General features: G+C 43.5%; 1 protein-coding gene across 4 annotated transcripts in view; it reads right to left on the reverse strand.

Annotated features, from left to right (window-relative positions):
• LOC308066607 (uncharacterized protein) overlaps positions 1 to 22551 on the reverse strand; it is a 29445-nt gene extending 6894 nt beyond the window's left edge. For 3 of the 4 annotated variants that reach the window (XM_080394085.1, XM_080394084.1, XM_080394083.1), the window contains exons 1-6: positions 14886 to 22551; positions 4688 to 4873; positions 4344 to 4466; positions 3812 to 4039; positions 1815 to 1856; positions 781 to 828 (exon numbers count right to left, since the gene is read on the reverse strand). In XM_080394085.1, coding sequence (XP_080250211.1) covers positions 781 to 828; positions 1815 to 1856; positions 3812 to 4039; positions 4344 to 4466; positions 4688 to 4873; positions 14886 to 14946 — 688 coding nt within the window. In that variant the 5' untranslated portion in view covers positions 14947 to 22551. Of the gene's footprint in view, positions 1 to 780; positions 829 to 1814; positions 1857 to 2247; positions 4040 to 4343; positions 4467 to 4687; positions 4874 to 14885 lie in introns of those variants that run through there. The other variant, XR_013929213.1, reaches the window with a different exon arrangement.
• Positions 22552 to 23265: the final 714 nt, after the last annotated feature.

The following is a 23265-nucleotide window of genomic DNA, read 5'->3' on the forward strand; positions in this document are numbered from 1 at the left end:
AGGCAAGAGTTCTTCCATGTTGCCCTATTGTTTTGCTCCCTGGGGCAAACAGGACCCAGCCAGAGGAGACCTGGGCAACTAAAGATCGACCACAGCCAAATAACCACAGCATAGTTTACAATACCTTTCGTTTCCTTCCTTTATCTCACTCCATTATTCCTCCTTATTATAACGTGCGCTACAGTTGTCAGCAGACTCCAGCTGGAATCAAAAGCCCCTGTACATACCTTGAGCACAGGCACAGTAAGTGACAAATTCTATGTTAGCAGCTAATGGCTGAATGGCCAAAGGGGAGGAGAAAATATCTTCAGACTGATCTAAATGCATCAGTTTTGCTGTGAGGAAATATTTTATTTGGCCATCTTTTTTTAATCCTTTGAAAATGTGAAAGAAACATATAATTTAAATATTTACGTTTTTCCCTGTTTTTTCCAGTTGAAGTTATTCACTGAATTCACAGAAAATCTCAGGGAAAGAATCTGAAAATTGCTTCATTTAAAAACCAGACTTGCAGTTGATCTGTTTTCTTTTACTTCCCTTATGTAGCTTTGAAAACTTCTTTATAAAAAAATTTAAGTGCTTAAACAGTCTCTGGTTTACACTTTCTTCACTGACTTCTCACCCAATACGTGCACATACAAAAACCAGATGTGTTTTGCAGTATATTTATTAACTCTTACAACACAGAAGGATCTCTTTGGTAGAACAGCAAATTGAAAGGCAAAGCAACTGCTCTGGGGGATGGAGTGAAGTCTGAACCCAACTAACAAAATGGCATACCTGTCACTGGCAGTATCAAAGATGAGGAAAAGGATGGATGAGCCGAACCTATGAAGAGAGAGAAAAACCTCTTGATTTTTGTATTGATTTGCTTATGTGGTGAAAAGCATCAAAGCAGAGATGAGGACAGAGTTAGGTGAAGAGCCAGCTTGTTCCAGCATTGAAGCAATGATGAGGGTAGAGTCTGACAGCTATCCCTCTGCACAGGAGACTCAGTAATTGCCATGTTCATTTCCTGGATATCAACATACGTGCTGATCTGATATCTGTTAATGGTGGGCATGATGAGCTGCATCTTCCAGGGAATGGAATCCAGCTAAGACATTTATTTCATATGAGATTGGGATGGATGACTTTCAAGGTGCCAAGCTAGGATTTGGAAACATGGCTTCAAACAGGACCTCTTTTCCCCCAGAAATGTAAGCCAAAGCTTCCCTGGTGCAAGAAATTCATTGAATTTCTCCCTTATCCTGAGAAGGAAGCTCCAAATTTGAGCCAGTGTGAGATATGGACAGGTTTTTAACAAAAGGTCCTGTAAGAATGGTGTCTTGATAAATCTTTTTGTGCTGGATGCTGGGGGGACAATTGAGAAAGGGAAGGATATTCTTTATCCAGCCCCATTAGAGACATCACATCATAACAAAGATAAATAGCTGGTGTACTAGTTACCAAGACCTGACTTTGCTCAGGTTTAAGTGTACTTTTGCAAGAAACTGGAATTATTTTCTGTTGAATTAAAGGCCATGATAGCCTGTTTCATCATCCAGTCTCATGTTTTTCGTAATCCTAATTTTAAAATTCCAAGTATTTGTAATCTCTGACTATTCAATAGGTTGTATCATTTTCTAGGACTGGTGCGTTGATGGGTTATTTCCATCATAGCAAGAAGTTCCTTCACCCTGATAGTACCAAGTGGAATGATCAAGGGAGGGGGGGTGTGGAGAAAAAGAAAAAAAAAATGAAAAAAAGAAAAAAAAAAAAAGACTGCCGTGAAGGAGGAGGAAAAAGCAAACAACAAATTGTGACTGCTGTACCTGAAACACTCTGAACCGGGAACCACAGGGAAACAGACAGATCTATGAAGAAGGGGAGAAAGTCCTGAGTTAATGCTGAAAGCGTGTCCAGTGAGTAAGGTGATTCTTCCTTACGGTCAGAGCAGCAACAGAGGCAATAATGGCCAAGTGTCACCTGAGAGGTTGCTCTGCAGGCAAAAGGACCAGCCCAAACCATCCTGCCCTACCACATGGCCTGGCATGGGTCACAAAGGGCTGGCATTCATCTCACCTACCATTACATGCGATGTATGAAGGCCCGGACCCCAGGTGAGATCCCCCATTGCGTACACCAGTGCTGGTTATACCCAACCGCTCATCCACCCAGGTTCTGCCCTGGAACGTGCCTACGTGCAGCAAAGCACCTTGGCAGCCAGGTCACACCCCACCGAGCTGTTTACTCCCCCCTGCTCACCTGAGGAGGTCTCTTCTTCCCAGCTCAGGGTTTAAGCTGGGGGGGCTTTGGGCAGCCCCTCGTTGCAGAGAGGTGAGCACAGAACTGATGTGCAGGTGAGCTCAGGGAGCCAGATTCAGTGCCAGTTGCTCCCTCACCACATTTTCAGGCAGAATCACCCTGCAGCCCGGCACCCAGGCAATGGGCAAAGCCTTTTCTTTATCTCACATCCAGGGCTCGGGAGCAAGCAGGAAAAGCCTGCACAGATGTCAGAAAGAGCCCTTACAGTTACACAGATGCAGCCTCTGAGATAGCCATATGGGCTCTGATATCATCACTGGGGAGAAACAAGCCTTTAAAAGGTGCAAATCATCTCACCCTAAAATAGACCTGAAATAGGGCAGCTAACACAGCACCATCAACACCTGTTCCCCCCTGTTGGTTATAAAGGCAGTCCAGCTCAGGTGTGGGTATCTATGCAGCAGGCACCTACCGTTCTGCAAGATTAATTTCCCCTTAAAGGCCCAAGAACTGATGAAAACCAGTTATTTCCACTCTCTGTTGGTAGGAAAAATCCTCTTGTGTTGACCTTGCATTAGCTTCCACCTCTTTAAAATTCAGACCAGTGCACTCCCCTATCTCAGAGGAGGTTGGAAGGGTAAGGAAAGCCTGAGGACTGTGGAGGTGGTGGACAGCTGCAGCCTTCCACCATCAATAACTCTGCCTGACACCCAGAGAGAGCTCCAGACCCTCAGTGCTATCACAGACCCTTCGAAAAGGGGCTTTGTTTTCTCCCTGCATATTGAACTCCTGCACTGTAGATTTAGGAGAGGTGCCATCAGAAAAGGTAGATAATTTAGGTGGAATGGAGTAGGGGTCATAAAGTGCCTTTTTTTGGTGGTTTGGTTTTTTTTTTTCCTTTAACACATCTAAAGGCATGAAAGCAAGGTTCAGAGGTTCTGCAGCCTCACTTGGGAGCCCTGCTAGCTCCCTGCACAGTGAAACTCAAGATGCCAGACCACAATAGGGCACATCCTGCTGAATCTGGGTCCAATATTAGTGGGCTTCTTGCCATCTTCTAACAGCATCCTGCATGTTAAATTAAGAACCGAGAGACATTGCTCGGGTTTAGCTATGGACTAGATAAAGTCTGGATCCTAAACCCCTGAGCAATCATGAGAAATGCTTAGATATACCTTTTGGAGTACCTTACTGTGAAGTGACAACAGATGACCTGTAACTGCCAGGAGGAAGGAGAAAGAGAAATGCTTGTTCTATTGTTTTCTTCCCAGTATATGACAGTGTGGCTCTATCTGTCACACATTCTCAGAATTTTGCAGTTAGTCTGAAAAGACACCCAAGACAAAGTAGGATACAGCTATCTACAAAGTAGGATACATCCTCCCCCGAGATTTCAACTCCATCGGTCAGAAATCACATCTCCATTGGTGTCAGATACCTGAGGTCCCTGATCTCTCCACCCCCAACCCCAAGCAGGTTGTTCCCTAGGACTGATGTGCTGAGCTGGGGGGTCTGGACCCTGTCAGGTCATGACACCAATGTGATGCTAAAGCAACCATCATACCTGGCTCAACAGTCTGTGGCAGCCACTCACTGCTGTCGTTGGTGCATCGTATGTCAAGGCAGGTCCAGCTGATTTTGCCATTCACCTTCTTGCACGTGCAGGTGCCAGAGGTGGGGGGTCGCTTATCATAACCGCTCTGGCATTTGATATTTAATACTTGTCCCACATAATACTGTTTGTTCAGGCTTATAGAGGCATGTGGAACGGTCTTGGGAGGACCACAAAAATCTGTGGGATCAGAAGGCAGCACACGGTTAAAGCAGGTAGATTTTACCTTCTGCTTCTGTTCTTGAAACAACATGATTTGTATTGGTTCAAAGTACAGACAAGCAGGATATACCAAGCCTTCCTAATTCTTTGTTGGGATATAAAATACTCGTTCGCTTACACCACACTGCTTGTTTAGCCAAGATATGATAGCAATTGTTTCTTTTGGTCTGTCAAAATAATCAAAAATTACTCATCAGTCTTACACTGCTTCCATGAAAATCAGCAGAGAAAGTGTTACAGTAATGAATGGGCTCTTACTTACCTTTCTGGTCAAACTTAGAAAAGTTTTCTTGCTTCTGGGGTGCAGGGGTCTGTGTTTTGCTTTCTGGCTTCTGTGTAAAATCTAACTCCATCATGGGAGCCGTTGACAACAAAATTTTCTCGTCTGTGGGAAAAGTTATATTTGCTGAATTACAGCAGGATGAATAGCAGAACAAAGTCAGAGCACCCAAACTTTTAAAGACAAGGTAGAATTGTTCCAAGTTCTAATTTGCAAAGATAAGCACAAAAGATCATTTGTTAGAGCAATGCCCAGATGTGTCTTACACTGACTAACTCATTGGAAAAACACCTCTAGAAGTGTAGAAAAGGACAATAATCACTTACCAATACATTCAAATTCCTTGTAGACCCAAGAAGCAACCTGACCTATACTCTGACACCGAATTCCCATGTACTGGCCACTTCTTCTTGCATAGCCGCTGTCACATTCATAATACAGTTTGGTCCCCACTGGATACATGTCGGCAGTGACATCAGCAAATTCAGTCCTTGGAAGAGCTGGGCACTTTTCTGCAAACAGAACGCCTGAGAATCAGGGCAGCCTGTGCATCTACCTTATTCACTAAGGACTTCCCACATCTTTCTGTCTTATCAGTACCAGATCATGCCCAGAGGGCAGTGAATTAAGCATAATTCTGCTCCCAGCCACAGGGCTAAAATTACAGCTGAGAGATGAAACTGGGTGTCATGAAGGGAACAGGAGGGTAGCAAAGCTGTGTTTCTTTGATTGTCTCTAAGCCAAGGAGAGGCTCTGAGTGTCTGGTGAAACTATTAGTTATTTTAAGTGAACATTTTTTATTTTAATATTAGAACCGTCCCACCATCCAAAGCCACCTTCACATTGGAGTCAGCTGTTGCCATTGATTTTATAAGTATAGATTTGTTCAGGATGCAGAAAAATCCCTTGGGAGTGTCTCCACCAAGTGACATAAAGCCTGTATTTGTCTAGATTTTTTTAAGTGTGTGTGTGTGCGTGCTGATTTTATTCGCTTGTGTTTCCTCTAGAGGAGAAAGGATGCTGGAACAAGGATGTTCTGCAGCAGCTGGGGGCGGTGGCAGGACGCACCAGACCTATCTGCCTCCCTTGCCCCCCCTGCCTGAAGCAAGCTGTTGAGCCCTTTCTTTCTGCACCCAGCAGATGGGCAACATGAAACGCTACCAACTTTTTCTTAATGAAGCTGTATGCCGTCATATTGTAGAGCTGCTGCCTGCAGCAGAGCGTGCAGCCCTGAATCTATGCAGTGAGGCATAATAAGCAAAACGAAGTCATTAAAAGTTGCAATAAGCAAACACTGGAAAGGGGAGTAGACTTTTAGTTCTGTCTGAGCACACCAAGGAGCAGCTCACTGTGAAATCAGTTTGCAAACCTAAATATAACTTGCCCCAAAACAAGGACGTGAAGTACTGTGTCATCAGCAAATCACATCTAAATATACTTCTCAATCAGTTGGAATGAATTAAGTTAGGTCATTTCAGTGCACTTGAAAAGCCCACTGAAGCTGAGCTGGAGACCCGAAAGTTGATAAAGGCACTATTTAATGAATCTTTAAGGCCTAAAGGCTAAGAAATTTAAGGATCAAACAAGCTGGTTGCATCAGGGCTGGCATTCGGTATCTTTGGGTGCATGATCTTTGGCCCTTTATGCTTATGCATAATAGTAACAGCTATTAGGAGCAAAATTTCCTAGTCATCACGTCTACACATTTTCTGCAGCCATAATTAACGCAGCCTTAGCAACCAGCAAGAATGACTGCAAAAGGGCCTTGAATCCCTGAGACTTGATCATTTGGCACCTGCCCTTGACTCCCAACGTGCCTTCTTGAAACAAAGCCATGTCTTGCCGACAGCAACACAATCGGCGACTCCCAGACCCAGTCCCGCAATGCCTTTTCTTTCAGAGCCACCTGTCATTTTCTCACTTTGATATTTTCTGCCCTTTTTAACTTTTAATTACCTCGCTGCTTAGTAAAAGTCACAAAGTTTGAGGAAGGCAACAATGAAAAGTATTCTGAGTGGCTTAACATCGAAGCTGTGTGAAGGGTGTTTTAACCCCCTTGTATCTTTGTGTTATCAGAGGATTCACCTTGTAAACGACATCAGACTGTGGCTTCAAGAGAAGTGGCTGTACCCGAAATAGTTAACCACATGGTTTACCACAGACTGTCAGGGTGATTAAAATTAAAGAGTTATCAGATTAGCAGTAAGTTGAGATCACGTACTCTCACTTTCCCTGAAAGCTAAAAGCATGTTTCCCTCAAGACTTCAAAAGCCTCTTTGAAGCAGACTGCAGATCTGAATCTCAGCACGAGGCACTCAAACCTACAAGTCTTTAGTCTCTTCTTAAGAAAACCCACAGTATTTAGCCTACTCATCATATAGGGCAACTGTTGATTTAATCGATGATCAAAGTTAGAGTTCTGTACTTGCACACGTCAGAAAAGGATTACACAAAAATGGTGCGCTCGGGTGATGGCAAAGCAATACGCATCAGGCCGGTGCTCTTGGATCAACTCACCCACGTTGCAGCTGGATCTCACACAACACTCCGAGCACCCAGCCTTTTCATTACATCCACATCACTCACACCCTTGTCTTCTCACATCTAAACCACTGCGGTATCTACTTCTTTGGCCTTTACACCCATATTCCAGACTCTGATCCAGAAAGCACTTGGAAAGATGAATTTCCTAGGTCTCGTAATGATCTTCTGTTTGCTTCCCTCTGTTGACTTCTAACTGCTTCACTGTCACATCCAATATTTTGCTCCCATTTTCAAGAATGTTCTCCCTATCAACCATCATAACCATTCAAAACATTGGCTTCTTTTCTCCTGCTAGACCTCCTCACCACCGTGTTTGATATCAAAGTCATCAGCTTTTGGATTTATTGCTATACCAGTCCTCACACCGGGAGGAGGAGCCGTGCATGAATATGGGCATTTCAAGATACCTGTTGTCATTATTCCTCTTGATTGTCTTTAAGTATCTTATCTATTTTCAGAGGTGCTTTTCTTTAAGTGGCCTTTTACTCATCTTTCAAGAACGGGCAGGCATGCAACATGCTGATCAGCATTACTTCTGTACTTTCTTGTCTTACATTTGGATCCTAAACTTCCTGTGTGGGTCAGCTATTTGTACCATGCTTATGCAAGCAAGTCCATCAGCCAGGACTCCAAGCATTGTGGCAGTAGATGTGATAATAACTCTTGATAATGACTACACGCTCAGCGAAGTCAGTCTGAGAATGAAAGCTATAGTTTGACCCAGAGGAGCTCCCTGTGCTTTGATATTTAGCAGCATCACAGGTTCAAGCTAAATGCTGTATTCAAACCCCCATCAGGGAAAAATAAGCATCCCCCAAAGCTGCAGAGGCTGTAGGTGGTGGCATATAGGTGTGCAGGGGTGTTTCATGGCACTGGACCTCCTGGCGTAGTGTGGGGAGACTGTGCAGAGGGCAGGCAGACCTGGTGAGGTCTGGACCATAGTGCCTGCACAGAATGACCTCTTGCTTATCCCTGGAACTTTGTGCCCAAGGGAACTGCATGGTTTTCCCTTAAGAAAACAACATCCCTGCCATGTAGGGGATAAAAAAAACAAGGGATGGGAAGAAATGAGGGAACTATGGAATGGCAGTGCAGATTTACTCCTTGACTAGGTTTCTGACTTTTTTACATTTTTAGGGAAGATTAACTTTGCTTTTTTTGCTGTTTTGCACCTGATTGGGAATTAGTCTGTCGATTCCTTTGAGTCCTTGTGATATGAAAATGTAAATCTTACAAAAGGTCAGTACACCTAGGTGTAACCTGCCTCATAGCCTGTAATGACCCAGTTTTGCATAGCCCAGATTTCCACTGGATTCTGTATCCTTCTACAGTTGCTCCAGGGCTCCACTCCTGCTAGCATTGGTTTAAAAGACTGCCCTCACATCATCTTCGCATTTCTTGGGGTTTTGTTTGCCTCCTCATTTCCCCACCCCCATCCTCCAATTCTCTACCCCCATGACAAGGTGCTCTGTGTCCCTATTTCCTTCTTTCAGTCCCAATGTCCTCTGTCCTCCCTTTCCTTCATTCACGAGCTTCATCAGCCCTCACCTACCATTCTTATCTCCTACACCAAAAAAGTGTCCTGTGACTCCATTTCTATGCACTCAGAGGTACTAACACGATGTATTGAAATGGGCTGAACAGAGAGGCTGGTGTAATTACATTCATGGGATTTAGCACTGCTATCAATTGCAGAATTGCTAAACCACATCACTTGCCTAAGGCAGATGGGAGTCCGCATTTCTCCCCATATTAGTGACTCTTTGATGTCTACAGTATTTCTGGAAATTTTGGAACTGGTTTCAAGTCTTACCATATAGTGGATGGAGACATGCTCTTGGGATTAGGAGACTAGTGAATTTAGACAATAGACATCCATGAAACATAAAAATTAAAAAGTAGTTACTGCATCCTCTGGTGTGCTCCCAAAATTAAGTTTGATAACCTTTCTGAGACCTGCAAACCTTGTCATCTAAGCCACCAGATAGGGGGATTCTGCTATTCCTGCTTAAGCAACAGTGCCTGATGCCATCAGAGGCATCTTAAGGCATCTGGAACCTCCACATAAGCTGTCAGGTATCACACAGGAGTTATTGGAGGCTGGTGCCAGGCACAATACCCTGCCATGCCCTGTCTTTTGCAAGTTCATTGCCGTGTGCTAAATAAAGCTGAACTGTCTTTGGCTACCCTCAGCATCTAGCTTTTGGCTGCCCTCAGCATCTAGCATCATCATGCAGGCTCAGGGCAAAGAAACCTGCTGGCTAAATCACTATCAGTTCTTTCAGTGCTTGCGTTTCTTCCCTGGGGTTTCCCACTCAAATACAGTCAGTGACTTAACACAACGCCACTCAGAGTAGACCTGCTAGCAATATTAGGATTTATGAAGCTCTCCTGCCTACTTCTCTTCCGTGCCTAAGTTAGCAGAACAGTGTTAGACAAGGCATCAGAACAACATATTTTATCCAGAAGAAGTGAATGGGGAAAATTCATGATAAGTGTTTTCGGTATTAGATAAACACAGACAGTGAGTCATGCCATGATAACCTAAACTCAGAATTTCCTCTGTCATGCAGCTGTGTGTCACGAGCGCTGATATTATTCTGGTGTCAAGTTAAAACATCAAGGTGCAAAAATAGGACAGTTTTCCCCTAAATACAAAAGCAGTAAGGTGGGATTGGTAGGAAACTGGCTGTTCTGAAGATCTCGGTAGAAGCAGTGGAAGAAACCAGGCACTTCATATACTTGCCCAGTTCAGAGATGAAGAGAGTCTCTTCCCAGAGGTACCAAGAAATCAAACCGTGCCCAAATGAAGACATTTCCCCAGATGTGCCTGAAAAGCTAATTCAGCCCTGGGCGTTCATATGCTGTCTGAAACTATGTGCTCTCTACATAGTGCATGTCTTTGGAAGATGAAACTGTTACGGGTGAAGAGAAGGAACTGGTACTGGCAACTGGAATGAAATGGTAATGAATTTTTCTAACTTCAAAACTTATTCCCAGAGGGTCCATTAAGAAGCTAGCTACAGCTCTGCCTGCTTCTTTCACTTCTGATTAATGTCATTTATTGTCTTTGTGGATTTGTAAGCTGGCAATAGATCCCAGCTGTGGGGCTGGGGTGCAGACCTGAAGTTTATGGTAATTTGCCTGTGAGATTTTGATTAGCTATACTGTAGACTACACAGAGATTATCTTACAAAGTCACACGAATAGCAATGAGTCTGCAATGTAAGTGACAGAAATACAATGCAGATAAATTGCCAGGCACATGATTTAATGCAAACAGGAATGGAGATCAGCCTTATGGGGCAGGACATGGGTTTTATTATTCCTAGCAGTGGAGAAGAGGCATGTCTGATTCTAAGGCAGTTCAACACCTGCTGAGTTTGCTGTACTAGAAGATGCCTCTGTTGGCAAGACAGTGTAAAAGAATATGAACCATCAGGAGCTGTCCATTAACTCTGTAGGACCATAGAACATTAGGTTTGGGAGATGTGCACTTCTCTTATCTGTTGGCTTAATCTGCTAACCTGCGGTTTGCCATTGACCTAGTCAGTGGAATGTAGTGAAAAAAAAAAAAAAAAACTTCCATATACAGCAAAGCTAGAGTTGGTTTGACAGTGGACTAAGCTTTCTCATGCTCAGCATAATTTAGCCTCAGGAACCAGCCTTCTCAGTTCCTTCTGTAAAAAGCAGAGATGAGCAGACCTCTCTAGAGCACAGCAGACGCCTACCTTAAGTTCTCCAAAGCAATGCTTAAAGGTGCTTCTCTCTTTTTATCAGCTACAGTGGTGGACGAACGCTCTTACATGCTCACATTAATAATTGTATGGTTTAGCTAATGCATGGAAACCATGTTAAAGCTCACTTTGCTGTGAGCTCCCAGGAAAGCAGCCTGAAGATGTTATGTTTTCTGCTGACCCAGTTGTTTCTTGATTTGATGTCTGCCTCCCCTCTTCCTAAACACAATTATCCCCCTTCGGCACCATCTGACTCCTGTTTTAAGGCATGGACTGAGTGCCACCCAGTCAACAAAATGCAGACATTTCAATTCCCTGCGTAGTCACTAGAAAGACATTTACAGGACATGACTCTGCACCCTTATCTGCAACCTGGAGGTGAACTGTGCCCTGAAAGCACTATGTTCTCTCTCCTGGCTGTGAAGGGGGTCCACATGTCCAGCTTGATGGAGAAGATGGTGCAGAGTTCTGAAGTTAAGAAAGATGAATCTCATGCCTGCCCTGGCAGGGAGGCTGGGCAGGGGACTTGGACTGCAAATGTGGAAGAGGGAGCTTTAGGAAAGAAGGAGAATGTTTCCTAAGGCAGGGAGAGGGAGGAAAACTAGTGTGAGCACGGTGCACCACATAGAAAATACATGAAGTGGAGAATGGAGAACTTTTTTTTTTATTCTTTTGTTTCTGGGTGTTTACAACCTTCTTGGGCCTGTGGCAAAGCCACAGAGCTCACATTCTTTAAAGGCAACCACTGTACATGTTATGGTAGCAGAACATAGAGTCTGGTTTTGAAAATACCAGATGTGAAAGCCTTGTTTTGGCGTGTGGCGTTTGGGTTTTGAATAGGTTTGGCTGCATTTTGTTCTGTGAGTTCAGTAACACCCGTCTCTTCCATATTTTCATCTAAAGGGAAAAACACATTACTGAGAAAGAAAACCAACTTTTAAAACAGCAGCAGAAATTCAGATTCTTCTCCTTGGCTGGAACTTTCTCAGCCTTGCTTTTTGTTGGGTTGGAAGGGCACAAGAGAATAACCTCTCTGAAAATAATTGAACTGGCTGACAAGCATGTGTCCCAGTCTTGGGTAACAGTGAAAAAAGGTCTGATGAGGGTCTTTTGATTTCAGATGTGGCGTTAGGACTCATCTCGTTTGACTTGTGGCCTTAGCAGTGTCATTGATCTTTTTGCTGGAGCTCTCAGGAGTGGGATGGAAATTATTGGTTAATGTTGATGATATTTTCTGTAAAGCATTAAATATTTTTCTAAATAAAGAGGGCTCTATATTCTTCATCTGAGGGCTCACACTTTACAAATGGAGAACATAAAGAAAAAGCAGCAGATGACAGAGTGCTGCTACCCTGGCAGGGCTGAGGAACAGGGAGTCAAGTGAAGAAAGTAAAGGTGGACTTTGGAAATGTGTTTTGGAGAAGCATTGGAGGAGACAGAGCAAAGAGTCAGTAAGCCAGGTTGTTGAATGATTCAGGACCAGGGTCAGGAGGTAGAAACCATGGGTAGAAAACATCCAAAACCTGGGCTTTGAAGATATGATTAATGCAACAGAAAAAACAAGAGAGACAAAGCTAAACATCGAGGAAGAAAGCAGGGAGACCGAAATTGCAACACTCTGAAGGCAACAGAGTGAAGTCAAAGGTAGTGGCTTTCTAGCAGTAGCTAAAGAGTGGATTTTTTGCTGTGATAAAATAGAAGGACATAACATCTTATCTCTGATGAGATGGGGAGAAGCTTTCTCCCTCTGAAGGCAGAAGCAGATACTGCAGAATCTCTGTCCATAACATCTGCTTTTTCTCAGCAGGATCACAATTTTTTAACAATTTTTTAAACATTTTTATTTTAATTGTAGCGGTGTATTGGACACTTCACTGCTGAGGGCCACTGTAACTGGAAGGTTTATAAAGGTATTTGCTCTCTGGTTGACCTTACAAGAATCACTTGTATGTGTTTGACAACCTTAATTTATTCTGCATTGCGTTTCAAATCCATGCGAGCAAGCGCTAATATGCAAGTATAATGGGAAAGAAATTCCTCTCATTTAAATGACTGAGATCTGGTACCCATCTTGTGTGAATGAAATTCAATTGAATAAAATTCTTTCTTTTGTGAGTTTTAATCCTTTCCAGGTTTAACTTGCAAATCTATTCAATGTACTCCTGTAAGATGAATAGCAAGATGGAAAGGTCACAGGAGCACAGAACAGCTTTTATCTTGTGTTTGACGCTCACCTAGCATACTTCCAGCCTCATCCATGCAGCTTCTAGGCACTGCTGCTGTGCAGAGTAAATGAGATAAATGTGATGCTTTTCACAAGAAAATCAGCATTTCTCTTATCCTCTTTAGCACTAAGGTGTAGTTTTATTATTACTAAATGAACGATCATCCCATGCCATAGTTTTCGCAGATACATATCAGAGGACTTTGCCCTTTCAGAACACATCAGATCTATCACTGAAACTGTTCTGTAAAACAAAGGGGTTTTATTTTCTTTTTCCCCTAATTATATCTGTTCCTGATAGCACATTTTGCCAGAAACCTTCTTGCAAACAACATCTACGGCAGGATCTATTTACAGAACTGAACTTGCAGTGCTGGGACAAGCTGAAAAGACTGAGACAAAATAATATGAAGAGCACTGTGTGTACTGAGTCATAGCTGATTTTTCACCAGTTTGACCTAGCCTCTTTCCCTTTTCTTGGCTTATGTCTGTTCCCAGGTCTCTCTGTTGATCCCTCTAATGAGTTAAAAACAGTAGGTCTTACAGCCACAGTACTTCAGGCATTTCTACAATGAAAGACCCTGAATGGTAAAAGGTGGTATTTCTACCTTAGCGTATTATTTGCAGGGAGAAATAAAAAAAAAAAAAAATAAAAAAAAAAAAAGATACTATGTTTAAACATTGGGAGAGACACTGAAAATAAATACAAGAAGCTGAGGAGAGATGAGCTTAGTGATACAGTGAAGAATGCAATGCCATGCATTTATTCATTCACCAGAGAATTAAATCACATCAAATAGCATAAAATGCAACTGCTCTAACACCCCTCAATTTTTTCCAAAAACCAGAAAGATTTCTGATAAATGAGGCTTGCCAGCAAGAAATCTCACAATGTGTCCCACCACAGTAATACAGAAAGCATGATATAGGGACCTGACTCATCCCAGAACTGATCCTATTTACATATCGTTGGCTGAATGTCTCGCAGCGATGCTCTTGCACGCAGCACTGAAACACTTGCCGCGGGCACTGGCACTTCACTTGGCAATGAAAACACCCAGTGAAGGAAAAGATACAGCGTTTACTGGCAAAATATTTTAAGGAGAATAAAATCACCTGGGGGTTAAATATTTTGAAGGTCCTTCCTGCATTAATGAATCATAAGCAACGCAATCTTCCCTTGAGATGCCCAGCCCCTAGTAAAATTCACCACCCTACTAAAGACGATCCGTCAGCAGTTACAGTACCAGTGTATCTGAGAACCTGCCTTAGGCTGTATCTGTTCATACCTCTCAATCTGGACATCCTCATCAGATACAGAAGGAAGGAAATACCACATTTAATGGACCACTGAGAATGTAAGATTATTTTTTCCCCCTTTAAACAAAGCAGTTTAAATTCAAATACACTAGTATATCACCAGACCATTTCTGAATGCACACACTTGTCACAATAACTAAGCCCAATATAAGCAGTATCACAATTTATGAATGTGTAAAATTATGCTGAATGAATTAGCTGCCTCCGTTCACGGTTTGTAGGCACTACTGGATGGGAGGCGTGGCTGAAAGAATACTTGGTATCTACATACTCATAGCAAACCTGGATGGCAACTCCGAACTAATAGCATTGCCATCAATTTTACCTACAGAGGTACTGACATTTCAGTGTCTATTTTTATATTTCCTTAAGTTACAGGCAAAATGGAAAAAAAACAAATTCAAAGAGCTACCTAAAGTGCACAAGGCTGCTTTGATCTGCCCACCATTCCAATGATGGGTTGGAGGATACATACATTACTCAGACAAAAAATATCCTATAGTGCGCTGGATTGCTTGCAGTTGATGGTTTGTGGGCACAAACCCCATTTCTCTCATTTCCTTAGAATAATAAATTCCTTAAGCTCTTAACATCTCTCCTTACCTGAAAGGAGTCAGGATGTTGCAAACATCCTCCAGCAGCCACCACAAAAAAGCAAATCATATTTTCCCTACCCAAAAGGCAGAAGTAGTCTTTTACCTGGTTTGTTCCCCTTGGCGGATCCTAAAAAGAGCCACATCAAAAGGTACTTGAGCTCCATGGGACTTGTTCACATCTTTTCTCCGTAACACAGGATGGTGAAGCTTCTCAGAACTGATGAGCTGGTGCCAATCAAGCCAAGGAGTCACCTACTGCCTGGCTAGGCTGGTGGGGAGCATCGCCCTGCGTGCGCGGTGAGGACTTTGCTCTTTGGTCAGCAAATCATTGTTTCACTGGCTGGCTCTGCAAGACAGAATAAAAGCTGCTCTCTCTTCAGGTATTAGTAGCTTTTATCCAGGAAATCAAACTTAATGCTCAGCGTGATGGAGTCTGCCATCGTGTGTAGGAAGTGGTTTGACACATCACAGCTACTGACTCCAGAGCTGTTCCACTACAGCTGAGGTCAGTAGAAGGGGGAAAGATTCTGGTAGGTTTGTGCAGCCGCTTAACCCTGAATTTGTGTCCAGGCAGGTACTTAAGAGGGACCATCACTGTAGCATAGTTGTCTTGTGTATGACAGTGGACCTTAGGCACTATCTGTGGGCTCTGCCTACAAAGAGAAGGTCCCGTGGGGTATCAGTTTGGCTTTTGGGGGGTTGTCTGCTAAGGATGATAAAGCCACACTCTGTTCATTTCTTGATGTATGCATGTCTGCAGTTTCACTGTGTGAAAGCTGAGCTTCTGAAGGATGGATGGTTTGATCAAATAGAATCTATAAGGATGAGGCTGGCAGGCTGGGAAAGGGTTTCTCTTGTTCCGAAGTTGTCTGGTTTTCCATGCCTCAATGAAATTTGTTCTTCCAAATGTCAGTGGTAAACTGGAAATGATGAAGGAAGTATCACACTTTATGTAGTTTTCTTGAGCCATTTCCACAGAAATTATTATCTGTTAGTACCTAGAGAATTAGTTGGGATAGATTGTGGAAAACCAGATTTAAACTATATGTGGTATTCGGTCTATTCTATTTACAATCATATATATATATATATATATAATCAAATCAATTACACGCTGGACATTTACTTCTCCTCTCTAAGGAATAAAATCTTCCAAACAGGCATGCTAAGAAATAGATGTGATACATTTTTAAATGCCATTACAGCTGCATCCATCAGTCACAGGCACAGACGCAGAGGATGCTCTGTTAGTAGAGACTCTTCTGTCCTCACACCCTTAAGGGAGATAGTCCTGTGAAAGACAGCTGACACAAGGGAGCTTCTTTTGAGTGAGACCTAAAACAGACCTTTTCTGGGGGCGCGTGATGCCATTATCTATGGGAGGCTGTACAAAGGTGCACCTTCGGCCCAGCATATGAAAAGATGCAGCAGACAAGAGATGCTACAGCGCCTGCTTGCTCTCTCCTGATAAGTCTCCTTTTGCCCTTTTTCTGAAAGCTTTTGTGCAGCTTCACTGATGCAGGTGACAACTCCTCCTGGGGGGTCTGTTGGCAACAAGGCTTTGGCCAGGAGGTTACTGCCCAAACCCAAATGCAACAGGGCATAGAGAACAAGTAAGACTTCTGGAGCAACTGCTGCAGGTGAAATGCTTTGCTTACCCAGGGCTGCTCTGTGCTCCACAGATATTTACTGCCTTTGCTTTAGTACCAAATAATCTCCCATATTTAATAGCATAATAGGAAATGCTCATGCCAAAGCCCACTGAAGGATTTTGAGGGATTTGTTCTTGAAACATCTGTCCGAAAATCTTAGACCCAGTTCTTCACCTTTTGTCCACAATACCTGGAGATATGCAACTGCATATGCAGAACCGCAGCCATCTGAGTTGGTAAAACGTATTTGCTAGATTTCCCAGAAAGAAATCCCAGTCTTTTTATCACAATTTGTCCTTCCCCTACTAAGCATGGGGTCTGTTCTTTGAGGGTGCGGGGATTTACACCCCACCATCACCTTCTGTTTTCTTGCCTGGTCAAACTATTTAATTTCATAGCTATTTGCATTACGGAGACAGAGAGAGGGCACCTTTTCTGCAGTCCTTCAGCTCCGTCTGCCTCTCTCAGCTGTACAAAATTCTGCCAGTTAATCAAGGATTGCAGGCTGAGCAGGGGGCAGCAGCTTGGACCACAAGCGCGGCTTCTCAACAAGCCGAATTTTTCCTTTTGTTGCAAAAGGTCTTTTTTCGGCAGATGAGCTGAGATCCACTCCCTCTTGCACGCAGCCATTTGCTTTCAAGCAGCAGATCTCAGCGTAGGTGGATAATAGCCACGAAGATTTTACTAGAAACGGTGAGTTCTTATCCTAGCAAGAACACGCTATGTGCAGTCAGTTGTACGGGAAGGAACGGTGACCCCAGGTGGCTAATTGCTACAAGCACAGTTTGCAGGAGAAAGACTCGTAACTCGGCATTTAGGCCTTTTAAAGGTCAGAATAAAAACAGTTACCGCTGGCGAGAGCAATTAGTTAGGTCAGCTTTATGAAACAGGTCAGCTGGTGGAACGATTCCAGGAAAAACCAGTGCCGCTTCTTGCAAGGAACTGCCCCAAAGCAGAGCGGGGTGGCGACCAGAGGGACCCAGCAAGGGTGAAAGTGATCTAGAGGTAAAAATAAAATAAAAAACAAAAAGTAAAAATAAAACCAGGGGACTGGGGGGGCGGGACGGGACGGGACGACAACATAACTAGCATTATAATTTAGATTATTAACATCAGATGTTACCAACAGAGGTGTGTGGCAATAAAGGAGGGGAAGCACTGTGAAAACTCAGTGGGAACCTGGAGAGTGATGGAGGGAAACAGGAGCAGCTTGAACATCCAGGAAGGTGTAGGGGGAAAAGCAGGTGCTGGTGCCTCTGTTGCTTGTTGACTTTCTTCCACTGATCGCCAGATTTTGCTGCTCAGAGTAGTCTTCTCTTTCAGCAGAGAGCTGGGAGGGAAAGGCCTGTCACATGGCCCAGGTCACCACAGACAAGATTATGAAGATTATTTTTATACCATGCCATGTGACCAAGAAAGATGCAGAAATGGAGTTGCCAGGGAGTAAAACACAGACACAGCTCCAGCCTTCTTTAGGTCTAGATTTAGCAAGGGCTTTTCAAAATTCTGCAAGTGCTTTTAAAACTCTTAGTGCACAAACTCGTTTGGTCTGGAGGTCTGGAAGAAGCAGAGGCTGTAAGCAGATTCTCCAGCGTATCGGGTGGAGTTTTATCTGATGAACAGAAACCAGGATCATTCAGAAGCTGGGGAGAAAACAGGCATTCATAGAGGTGTGTATCGAGATCTCCTGAGACTTAGGAGACATGTCCCCTTTACATCAACATCTCAAATAAACCCAACCGGTATTGAATTTTCAGTTGGGCATTGATTATTTTATAAATCCAATGATGTTTCAAGCAAAAATCAGCCAGCTTAAAAAAAGGACAACACTAGGATCTTGTTGCAGCCCTTCCCAGTTCAAAGCAGTGATAAATATCCACATAACTCACTAAAATAAGCAAGCTTTGCTGTCTTCCTTTAATTCAGTTATCCTGTTCTGAATCACACTTACATGAGCCCTCTATTCAGGGGAGTAACACTTCATATGGACCTTGCCAGGAGCATGTGTGGGTGGCTCTAATAGCTAACTAAACTCTGTTAATCAGTAAATTGCTTATACATCCTTGAAATTATGGTAATGGTGGTTGTAAACTCACTTTTTTTTTTAACTTGGGAGGAACTGTATTGAGAATTTTACCTTAAGCGTGGGATATATTACTACTCTGTGAACAGCTGAAGCTCAAATAGCTAGGTTTTGCACTTAAATAGGCCACCCTTGGCTTTGTTTACAGACTACCTAGAGGACTATGTTTAGTATTTCCAAGAAAAGATATTAAAGATGCCATGCACAAGAGCCCTTCCCATCTTCCACAGCAGCACCCAGCTCCGCTGCAAAGCAGAGGTGTGGGGAAGTCCCAGTTATACCATATACTAGAAATGATCATTAGAAATTTTTCACCCAACCTCATTATTTATAACAGTTGAACTGTTTTGAACTGCTTTTTATTTCCCATAAAAGTGAGACAGAGCTGACATGAGGCACACAAACTTTGCATCTTAAGTGGAGCATATTTACAAGGTCAACAAGGATTTAGGTTCAAGTCACGAGAGTTGCATGGTCAACATAGTTGTCAAAGTTCCCCCTTGAGTCAATGGAAAAAGTCAACAAGTGCATCTAGAGAGTGATTCACCTCCTCTTCTGGACATCTACCTCTACTGGATGAATCACCCATCTGAGCTTCTCTCCCTCCCTTCCATCTACAGACAACTGTTAAACCAGCATAACTAGTTTAAACCAAACACAAGTCTTTCAGACAGCTGCAGCTGAATGAGACAAAACCACCCTGCAAATCTGTACTGAATTTGAAAAGAGTATTTAAATTGCTTATTTACTGACTGAGAACAGTCTTCCCTGTCAAACACCCTGAACGTAGTTCATTATGCTCTTATTAACTATTCCTTTCACGGATGCAAAGTTCTGTGATAAATATGTGAGGACCATAAAACTGCAAAGGACCTCAAGGGTCCAGTATTCAGTGTTGGGCTAAATCCATCAAACAAATCACTCTATGTGCTTTACCATCTCAAAAATTGGAGGGGATGTGTGCATTGAAAGGTTCCTACTCCTCAGCAGGTACCAGAAGGATTTCATCCTCCAGCCTGAAGTGGAGAGCAAGATTCTACAGCTCTCATTCTTCTGTGTTTATCATACTTCTCACCATAGCTTTCTCCATGAATATTTGTTACGCTAAGGCTCACTTCTATCAAATTAAGAATACGGGCCTTTAGTTCACATCCACAGAGACAAAGGAAATTCCGGGGTTTTCTGAAACACAAAGTGCTTTGAATCAAACTCTCTGTTGGAAAAACAGCTCTGAGATGTGTATGAAAGAACAGACTAGTATGAAGACCTCAGTGCAATGCAGGGATCCTAAAGATCTTTCTGTGTGAAAGAGAAAAACACAAAAAAGAGCCACCCTCACTGGCCAGTAAGAGCAACCTCTTAAACCTGAAGGTTTATACAAATCAGTACAAGAAGCATGAGAACAGCCTTGCTGGATCAGGCCAGTGGTGCCTCAAGCCAAGCCTTTTACCTCCAGCAACAGCAGCAGGAGATGCTAGTCTAGGAGGGCACTTGACCTAGGCTGCTTCCAAGCCCCTCATTTCTCCAGGTGTCCATGTTTTTTGCATGAAATGCTGCTTTTCTGCCCATGCCTTTTGGCCCTATTTATGGACCTGCTGTCCATCAGTGGTGTCATTCCCATTTGAACCTGTGTGCTGGTTTTGGCTGGCATAATTGACTTTGTAGTAGCTGGTATGAGGCTGTCTTTTCGATTTGTGCTGGAAACAGTGAATACAGGGATGTTTTTGTTATTGCTGAACAGTGCTGACACGAAGTTGAGGCCTTTTCTGTCCCTCACCCCAACCCACCAGTAAGCAAGCTGGGGGGCACAAGCAGTTGGGAGGGGACACAGCCGGGACAGCCGACCCCCACCGACCAGAGAGACATTCCATACCATATGGTATCATGCTCAGCATATGAACTAGGAGGGAGGTTGGCAGGGGGCCACTGCCTGGGGACTGCCTGGGCATCGGTTGGTTGGTGGTGAGCAATGGTTTTCATTTGCATCACTTGTCTTTCTGGGGTTTTATTTCTCTCTCTTTGTTATTTTCCTTTTCATTACATTATTACAATTATGATTATCTTTCAATTATTAGACGTTTTTTATCTCAACCCACAAGTTTTCTCACTTTTACGCTTCCAATTCTCTCCTGCATTCCTCTGCAGGGCAGTGAGTGAGCCACTGCATGGGGCTGAGCTGCTGGCTGGGGTTAAGCCATGACAACCTGCCAGTGCTCCTGGCCTCCACAGCCTCCTCTGGCAGCAAGCTAAAGGACCCGTCCTGCAAATAAAGGACTCCTTTTATCTGTTTTAAACTGATGTTCTACTGAATGTCTCCAAGTTCTGCTGTTGTGGGATTTGGTGGCTTATGGTCTATATTCACCATATCACCCACCTTCGTGGTACAGTTAACCTACCCACATCCTCCCCCTCTCCATGTTGAACAGCCCTAGACCTTTGCTGCCTCTCCTTGTAAAGCAAATGCTCCAATCCCATGGTTATTTTAGTTGTCTTCCTCTGGACTTTCTCCAGTTCCACTATGTCCTTTTGGAGATGCAGAAAGCACAACGGCTCCGGCTACCCCACATGTAGGCCCACCAAGGTTTTATATGGCAGCAAAATTATCTTCTCTGTCCCATTCCCAGTGACAACACCCAACATCATGTTGGCTTTTTCGGCCATTGGTGCTGTTCTCCAAAATCATCAGGTTAGTATGCAACAACAGCCAAAACATCCCCCCAGTACTTCCCTGTGGGAATCAAACAACAAGCACATTATTATTACAATAAAGTAGTGTTTAATTAGCAGATCTGGAAGAGAATTTGTAAACTTACTCTCCTCAGACTTAGTGTCTGGCTGAGTTTCCAGCTTACGTTGAAAACTCTTGATATGTTTAGTTTCCATGTAGTGAATACTGCCACAATGCCATTAACACAGCAATGCCTAGGTTGGGATGTTTAATACTTCCCCATGCAAATACAGCCGCATAATACAGATAACTTTCTTCTAGAGATATTCTTATTTGCAATCATCATTGTTCTGGTTTGAGCAGAAAAATTTCAGGATCTTAAAATAAACTGATAAGTGAAGTATATTATTGTGTGATCATATTTGTTCCTTCCTTTCTCCTTTTTAGTACCATCAAGTTATAGTTAATCAGGCGTACTCAATCCTACAAAGCGCACGAGCCTTAAGAAAGCCTCTGTAGTGAGCTCCTTACCCAAGACACCCTGTCTCTTTGCTCGACTTTAGTAAGAATTTTTACACTATCTGTCAATTTAGGGAAAATAACCTAGTTGAATTACAGGGTGAGTAAAAAATTGATTGGAAAAACCCTGAAAAGAAAGTGCCTTAAAATGGTTCAAAAGTGCGTCTAATGGAAGAGCATATTGAGCGGCACCGATTAAATGTCAGACAAGAAGGATGTATTGAAAGATGTTCTCCAGGTTATTATGTGGGTCTGAGGCTTTTCAGTTTTTTTTAACAGTTACCTGAATGATGACTATAGACAATCTTTACTGCATTTGCAGCAGATGCTAAGCCAGGAGAGATCATGCGTATATTAGAGGTCAGGAAAGAAATTCAAAGTTACCTCAATACAAAAAAAGTAGGATGCAATTTAAAGAATAAGTGCAAGCTTTATATGTAGGCAGAATAAAAAAGCCTGTGAAATGGACTACTGGTGTCACTGGTTAGATAGCTTTTCTGAAAATGAACCAGGGGTTATGTGCAGAAGGCCAACTGGCAATGTCACATGGAAAAAATGTAAATCTAATTCTGAAATATACAACATATGCAAAACAATCCCTTGTTTTATGCTTTGACAATAAAGCCATAGATGGAATGCTGTGCCCAGCTGTGGGCACTACACATTGAGAAAAACTCGGACCAGCAGAAGGCAGTTCAGAGGAAAGCAATGACAATGACAAGGGGGTCTAGAAAACATTTCCTAAAAGGAAAGACTGGATAACTTGAGACTGTCTGAGGAACGGTGATGGAGAAGGGGGCAAGATAACAGCCTTCAGCAGTGATAGAGATGGAGCCAATTGTGCCTAGGCATGATTGACCCTCAAGTCTCAATAGGCATTGAGACCCTCAAGTTTCCTTCCAGCACTGCAGTCTTGGGTCTGGTAAAGATTGTGCTCTTCACTCTCACTTTCCGGACTGCCAGCCCAGCGAGCTGCAGCCCGTGCTTTAACACTATCACTTACAGTCAGAGAAAGTCCTGCATCATCCTTAGCTCTCACTTGCCATCTAACCCATCCCCAAGCAGTCTCAGAACCTGACTGATTTTTGTACCAGTTATACCTTCTTTAGCCCAGAAAAGAGCTGCACCTTCAGTTTTAAAGGGCTCTGTGCCTGTACTAAATGAACAAATGCACATTTTGCATAACTTAACAGCATTGTCACCATAAAAGTCAGTCAGAAACTACATACTATCCACCTTGGGTGTTGGCTATGTAATATTTGCCTTTGCCTAACCAAGAAGGCGGCTTTCTTACCTATCTGATATCTAGGTACCAAAGGTGGAGTCCTGCCCGTGGGGCACAGCAGCCCCCGGCAGCTGCGGGCTGGGGGCAGGGGGCTGGGAACTGCCCGGAGGAAAGGGCCGGGGGGGCTGGGCACAGCCGCTGGGCAGGAGCCCCCAGCGTGCCCAGGTGGCCAAGGGGGCCAGCAGCGCCCTGGCCGCTGTCAGAAGCGCTGTGGCCGGCAGGGCCGGGGCAGTGCCCGTCCCCCTGTGCTGGGCACCGCTGCGGCCGCCCCTCGGG

This window comes from Falco punctatus (genome assembly GCF_963210335.1).
Source record: "Falco punctatus genome assembly, chromosome: 6".
Classification (NCBI taxonomy): domain Eukaryota; kingdom Metazoa; phylum Chordata; class Aves; order Falconiformes; family Falconidae; genus Falco; species Falco punctatus.